The sequence below is a fragment of the Eucalyptus grandis genome, chromosome 8 (assembly GCF_016545825.1).
Source record: "Eucalyptus grandis isolate ANBG69807.140 chromosome 8, ASM1654582v1, whole genome shotgun sequence".
NCBI lineage: Eukaryota > Viridiplantae > Streptophyta > Magnoliopsida > Myrtales > Myrtaceae > Eucalyptus > Eucalyptus grandis.
This window is the reverse complement of record NC_052619.1, coordinates 55,617,107-55,624,768: the sequence shown is the minus strand read 5'-3', so window position 1 is coordinate 55,624,768 and position 7,662 is coordinate 55,617,107. Positions and strand designations below refer to the sequence as shown.

Sequence of the window (7,662 nt, the reverse complement as noted above, 5' to 3'; positions counted from 1 at the left end):
ATACGTGATATATATTACTATCTTACCGCCCCTCCATCATAGCCGTCCGATCGATTCAATCCACCAATCGAATTTTTTAATTTATCCACGTCTAGCGTGTTTCTTTTTAAAGGGACCATTCCATCAATTTTCTAAAGTCCACCATATCGAATTATGCTAATTGGGCGTATTTCATCGCCGATCTCTTGACGTGGGGATTAGTGCTAATAAGAAATTACGCTGGCTACGACCGATGAACCTTGGCACGACCCTTTCTTTAAAATTGGCAAGTTCAATTTGAAAGGGTCTCCGAAGCAAGCGAAGTAAAACCCATCTTGGACAAAAGTACTTTTGCTTTTGGTTGGTGGGATTAAGAGAATAGGTTTAAAATCGAAATAAATGTGATTCGCATTGCCAAATGTAAATTCGAAGCGATGATCCACGCGGCAAGGAGACAAAAATGGAACCTTAAGAAATCGAAAATCAAACGAATATTCCTATAAATCACAATTATTTAGTCCTACACCAAGCACCAGTTGTAGCACATAGGAGAGAAGCAGAGCATCATTAGGTCCGAACCGCTTTTGTCCTGAAGTCGAGAAAATCCAAACCGGAAGAAGGCTGACAAATGGAGCTCTCCAAAGGTCCATTTTATTTTTTTTTAAATTTCTTTTCACTATAGTACGTGTTTTTACTTTGGTCTCACTCCCTAATTTCTCCAACCACTACGGCCTAGAAATGACTAAATTAATGTTAATTCTGTGATTAACCACCCCCCAATCGCATTTAAATAAAGGGTGTCCGCGATTTGCATAGTGATATATATACAAAGCCCTCGGCAGGAACCGCAGCTTCCGGGCAGATTAAGATGGGCGAAGGCATTGGCTTTCAAAAGATCATTATGAAGGCCACGCCTTCCAAGTCTCTGGTCGTCAGGATCAACCTGGTCTTCCTCGCGTTCTTCCTGGTCGTGTACGCCGGGCTCCTCCTCCGACCGTCATCCGTGTTCGGCAACAACGTTGGGTCGCCGCTCATCCGGTGCTCCGACGTGCGTGAGTGCCATCACAAGGTAAGGTGAGCCACTGCCCGTGTACCCAAGTGGGTCGGAATTGGTCAAGGAAGCAATGTGTTTGATTTGCGTGTTTCGTCTTTCTGTTGTCAGCAGCGCGAGGACGGGGTCAAGATGAAGGTGGTGCTGGAAGAGAAGGCGCGCGACCGCCGGTCGAGGCCTAGTAGAGGTCACGAGATGGAGCCGCCTAGCTTCATGGAGGAGGTCGTGGGGCGAGGGGGCAAGAACAAGATCGGGATGATCAACATGGACGAGGACGACGTGATCGAGTGGGGGCGGTACGGGGACACGGTCCCGATCCGGTACGACCGGGTGTCGGCCCTCTTCGAGTGGAAGGACCTGTTCCCCGAGTGGATCGACGAGGAGGAGGAGAGCGACGTGCCCTCCTGCCCCGAGATACCGATGCCCGACTTCGAGCTCTACGAGACCCTGGACGTGGTGGTGGCGAAGCTGCCGTGCCGGAGCCCCGAGGAAGGGTGGAACCGGGACCTGGGGAGGCTGCAGGCGCACCTGGTGGCGGCCGGGGCGGTGGCGAGGAGGGGGAGGAGGGAGCCGGGGGGGAGGAAGGTGAGGGTGTTGCTGTGGAGCAGGTGCAGGCCGATGCTGGAGCTGTTCAGGTGCAATGACTTGGTGCGGAAGGAAGGTGATTGGTGGTTGTACGAGCCGGACCTGAATCGGTTGGATCAGAAGATGGCGCTGCCGGTTGGCTCTTGCCGATTGGCTCTCCCCTGTGGGGTCAAGGTAAAAGTCCCCCCCAACAAATTTCAGAATAACTTTAAGTTAATTTTTCTGGAATTTCATGATTAGTCCTGCTAAAATAATTTACCAAGAAATTATTGGTGTCCCCGTTGACCAAATGGGGTGAATTGCGTTGGGAATTTTTCCTCTAGAGATGGATGCTGATGGGACTTCATGGTCGCGTTGAGAATTTAATTTAGCGTGGAGAAAAAAAAATTGGAGAGCCATATTAGCAAATGTGTGAATGCGTCATGCACGTGTAGGAAATTGACATTTGAACAACTTAGTATAATAGTTTTATTTATGAAATCTTTAAAAATGTTTGCGTAATGAGAAGGGGAGTAATTGGTCAAAAAGTACACGGGACAAACAATATGTATTGATTTTTATGAAAAGAGAACAAAGCTTTTGATTTGAAATCTTGATAGGAAGATTTTGCATGGGATAGAAAATATTTAGATTTTAATATCAAAAAATGAAAAAGAAAATAGAGCAAAAGTTACGAAGTAACCCAATTAACCATGGTTAAATGATAGAACAAAATTACGTGTATATGTTTTGGGAATTAGGTTGCTTGCTTTTTTAGCAAGAAGCTTTCAATGAAAAAGATCAGAAGGAAAAAAAAGTTTAAAAAAAAAAAAAAGTGTGAACGCGCCAGGTAGGGGTCGAACCTACGACTTTCTGCTTAGGAAACAGACGCTCTATCCACTGAGCTACAGGCGCTGATTAGTCATGACTGTAATTATTTTATATTTCACCTAATTCCATAACAACCCTTTGCATTATTGGTTATTATTGATGCAATAATGGCTAATGAAATTTAATTCGCAGGCATCAACGAGGTGTACGACCTCTCCAACATCCTCACCACCACCGCCACCGTGCGGCGGGAGGCCTACGCCACCGTCCTCCACTCCTCCGAGTCGTACGTGTGCGGCGCCATCGCGCTCGCCCAGAGCCTCCTCCGAACCGGCACCAAGCGCGACCTCATCCTCCTCATCGACGCCTCAATCTCCGAGGTGAAGCGCGCGGCCCTCGCCGCCGCAGGCTGGCAGATCCGCCTCATCCGCCGCATCCGCAACCCGCTGGCCGAGAAGCACACCTACAACGAGTACAACTACAGCAAATTCCGGCTGTGGCAGCTCACCGACTACGACAAGGTCATCTTCATCGACTCCGACATCGTGGTCCTCCGCAACCTCGACTTGCTCTTCCACTTCCCGCAGATGTCCGCCACCGGCAACGACAACTCCATCTTCAACTCCGGCATCATGGTCATCGAGCCCTCCAGCTGCACCTTCAAGATCCTCATGAACAGCCGCAAGGACATCGTGTCCTACAACGGCGGCGACCAGGGCTTCCTCAACGAGATCTTCGTCTGGTGGCACCGCCTCCCCCGCCGGGTCAACTTCCTCAAGAACTTCTGGTCCAACACCACGGCGGAGCGGAGCGTGAAGGAGCAGCTCTTCGGGTCGGACCCGCCGAAGCTGTACGCGATCCACTACCTGGGGTGGAAGCCCTGGCTGTGCTACCGGGACTACGACTGCAACTGGGACGTGGTGAACCAGAAGGTGTACGCCAGCGACGTCGCCCACCGCCGCTGGTGGCGGTTCCACGACGAGGCCATGGACGAGGGCCTGAGGAGGTTCTGCGCCCTGACCGAGCGGAGGAGGACGGACCTCAACTGGGAGCGGCGGAGGGCGCGGCGGATGGGGCTGGCCGACGGCCACTGGAGGATCAATATTACGGATCCCAGGCGGCTTCGCTCGAATTTGATGGCGTAGATTAAATATGTGATTAATTCTTTTTTTTTTTTTTTTGCCCTCTTTTCCATTTCTTTTTCCTTCCCATGTTTCCGAGTTTAAATAAATATTTTTTCTTCTATTCCTTTTTTGGTGTTTTTTTCTCTTTTAATATACGAGACTAATGTAAATGGGGTTTCGCATCTCACATGTGAATAAGAGAGGAATGCTAGAGTATGGTGAATGTGAGAGGACAATTCTATATAGCCACGTCGCCTCGTTCACAAAGGTCATTTTTAAACTGTCGAATATGAACTCTTTCTTTATCAATAAAAGCAAAATTTAAATAATGTTATTGGCGATCATTGGATGAATCAAAATAGAGGATAAGATACCATGACATAAGCGATGATTCCTACAGAATCATGTGAGACTCCCATTTTTCAAGAACTGAATTTCTAAATAAGAATGCATGTGATCGATTTCAAACTTGAAACCTATCATATTGGGTTTGAATATCAAAAACAAATCCTATTGACCTTGAGACCAGTTGGAGAATTTATTTATTTTTTTTCATTTTTCTCTTTTGGTTTCGATTTATAATATACATGTGCCAAACACGAACATGATTCTTTCCACCTGAGGAAAATGTAACGAACATATTCAATTTCAGCAAATACTTTATGTTTTAAAAAAAAAGTAAAATAACATACAATTGAGAGTAAACAATTTAAAAACTATCTTTATTCCAAATTCTACTATGAAATCAGTCTTGCGGGTCCCAAGTTCCATGTTTTCCAAAAAGGATTTATCTAAAAAATTCTAAATCTATTGTACTTTTGCTATTGTTGTTCTAAATTTTTAGTCATGTTAATCGAGTCATCCAACCAATTCTAACTGGAAATTACCAATGTGGACATTAGTAGTCTATAGGATGGCTGGTGTTGATATGAACAGTTATTTATAATTTCTTTAAAAATATTTTCTTTGTATTTTGTATTTTCTCTTTTCCCTTTTCCTTTTTCTTTCTTTCATTTCCTTTTCTTTTTCTACAAAGTTCGGTGAGAGTTGTCGACTGACGACGAGGGAGGGCCACATGACCCTGATTTGTGACCTGCAAGGCTTGGAAGAAAAAAAAAAAAAAATTATAAAATGATGCAGGAACATTAGGCTTCATCGATTGATTCAAGTAAAAGATATCGATTGCGGAAAAGTTGCCGATTCAATAGACAAGTTGTTGACAAAATGGTTGCCAATTGGCTACCGAGACACTGTACACAAGTTTGTTGTCGATCTAATACTACTAATAGATTATCTAACAATCGAAGGTTGTTCTGGACAATTTCCTTTGTTGTTTGGTGATTTTCAAAGATGTCTATTGGAATGCCCAAGAAGATGAATAATTTAGAGTCTATTTTAATTACTTTGCGTCTAGTCAAGTGTAATTATTAAAGCCATAAGTGTGTTTTAACTTTCAAGTGTCAAAGTTCAAGTCTCTTGATACTTTAATGCATTTTATAGTTTCTAGGACTTTATTGTGCTTTTCTGTTCCTATGTCTTTAATTAATTAGGCAGTTTCTTATCTTCAATGTTTAGTCTCTTTTCTATTTAATAAACCTTTTTATATAATGACGCGAATTCTTAAATGTAAGATAATGAATTTTGAGTAAATGAATTATGAAATTTTTCTTTGTGTGAGTGAATATCTTTATAGAGTGGATTATTCTTGGTTTTTGTATCCTTAGAAAGTGGATTATTCCTCGATGGCTCACAAAAAAGCACTAGATCCTCGACTGGTGGTTTCCCTATAGGCCTCGGTGGTGAGTTTCTTTGGGTGTGCATGGAAACGTTTCTAAGAAACGTTTCGGAACACTTCGTGACGGATTAGTTCGGGGAACAAAAAGAAGCAAGAAACGTGTTTGGTTGCGTTTTTGTTCTTTTTTTTTTTTTGTTTCGGAATGAAATAAGAACAAAAAAAGAAACAACAATTTGTTGTTTCTTGCTCGTAAAACAAAAACGAAGGAAACGTTTCTTCTCTCTCTTCTTATTCTTTTTTCTATTCTTCTTCTTTTTTTTTCTTTTTTCTTTCGCGGTCGCCGGCTCGGCCATGGCCGGCGACCGGCCATCGAGGCTCGGGCTCGCCCAGATCCGGCGAGGCGGCGTCGCCGGCCCGGCGAGGCCGAGCCTCGCCGGATTTGGGCGAGCTCGAGCTCGCCCGGCCATGGCGAGGCTCGGCCTCGCCGGATCCGGGCGAGCCCGAGCTCGCCCGGCCAAGGCGAGGCTTGGCGTCGGGCGGCGAGGCCGAGCCTCGCCTTGGTCGGGTGAGCTCGGGCTCGCCCAGCCCATGGCGAGGCTCGGCTCGGCCCGGCCTCACCCGCGCCGGCGACGCCGAGCCTCGCCTGGCCGGGCGAGCTCGGGCTCGCCTAGATCCGGCGAGGCCGAGCTCGCCATGGCTAGGCGAGCTCGAGCTCGCCCGCATCCGACGAGCCTCGCCGGGCGCGGCGACTCGGCCTCGCCGGGATTCGGGGCGAGGCCGAGCCGCCCAGCCAAGGCGAGGCCGAGCGTCGCTAACCACGGCGAGGCCGAGCCTCGCGAGGGCGGCGAGCCTCGCCATGGCCGGGCGAGGTGCCGACCTCGTCGCCGGTCCGCCGGAGGCCGCGTGACCGGCCGAAAAAAAGAAAAAAAAAAAAGAAAGGAAAAAATGAAAAATAAAATAAAAATGTTTAAAAATTAAAAGAAACAAAAAAGAATAAAATTTACCAAACGTGTTTTTGTTCATTTTTTATTCGGACCAAACGTTACTAAACGCGTTCTTTTGTTCAAAAATTGTTCCCGGAACAAAAACACATTTTTTTTTTCGCCTCTAACAAAAAAAAAAGCAATGTAAACGTTACCATTCGCATCCTTTAATTCCAACGTTCAGTATTCTTGACCGGTGATATCCATAGGTCTTGGTGGTAAGCTTCATCAATCCCAATCTTGATCTTCAGCTAGTGGACGCCTCGGTTTCAATCGTAATCTATCATGCATTTTGTATACATCCATTCACATACACTCACCCATCATCGATAATCACTCAAAACCACTTTCACCCATCTTGCAACCGCATCATAAAATTTGTTTATGTCAGTAATTTCCTATGAAAACTAGCAAGATAAACTTAATTGGTAGAACTTGAAAAAAAAATTTAGGATTCAAATTAGAAAAATTTAAAATTTAAGAATTAAATTAGTAAAAATACAATAAATTCAAGACATTCTAGACAATTTTCCGCCATTTTTAGGTGGAACCAACTGGTTCTAGGTATAGACACAGGCCAGTTTCTAGTTTTCTAAACCATTTCTCGAATTGAACCGGCCTAATCGCTCGCTTCTATAAATTAGACAAGGACATTGACTTTGCCCATAATTAACACGCACAGCACCATCATTCTACTCCTGAGCGGTCCATTGCTATTGGTTTCCCCAGAAACAAAAGATGGCTGAGTGTCAACATTAGGATAGAATGTAGTGGGTGGGGCTAGTGGAGTTGTTAAAAGGGGGTTTCACTCATCATCCAACCAGTACGGTTGAAATTCGGCACCTTTCTCGGCAGAACTCAAGAGCATCAAACCCAAAGCGGTTGAACAAGAATGTCTTAACTAATCTGATAGGGAGGGAAAAAGTGAAGTGTTTCCTAATCCGAACTAACGCTAATTTCACACAAATCCTTGGGGGAAGTTAGCTCACGAGCTCGACCCAACTGGCTAATTACACGTAACTATGCTCGAAGGAGGGAGGAGGCTGGCTTCCCGGATCTACCGTTGACTCGCGTTGTTCTCGCTGGGGCCGCCGTCGATCCGCTTGCGGGTCGTTGTCGTTCCACGGGGTGACTAACAGCGACGGCTCCGTGAGAGATATGATTGGGTGCAAGGCAAGAATCGGGGGGTACAAGTTGATTTTCTTTTTGGGGATGTTGAAAGGATTAGTTCAACAAAACTCTGATTTTTTAGGTGCAACCACCTTAGAAAAATGGGAATTTTTCCGAAGGATCGCTGTTCCTGTGCTGTCGAAGTTTGGTGTTGTTCGGCATATCCGATAACTGCTGTGGACTTGGGCCTTTTTCTAAGTAGTCAATTTATGTCTTCTGTTAAAA

General features: G+C 45.5%; 1 protein-coding gene and 1 non-coding gene across 2 annotated transcripts; one reads left to right on the top strand and one right to left on the bottom strand.

The window, feature by feature from the left end:
* The first annotated feature begins 592 nt into the window (after positions 1-592).
* On the top strand, positions 593-3,792 carry LOC104447899 (UDP-glucuronate:xylan alpha-glucuronosyltransferase 2). Its single transcript, XM_010061642.3, is given in 5 exon segments — positions 593-623; positions 822-1,048; positions 1,145-1,769; positions 1,772-1,789; positions 2,618-3,792. Coding segments are annotated over 5 exon segments (1,839 nt in total). The 5' UTR covers positions 593-607; the 3' UTR covers positions 3,571-3,792.
* On the bottom strand, positions 2,437-2,509 carry TRNAR-CCU. Its single transcript has one exon. It is a non-coding gene; the product is annotated as a tRNA-Arg (tRNA).
* Positions 3,793-7,662: the final 3,870 nt, after the last annotated feature.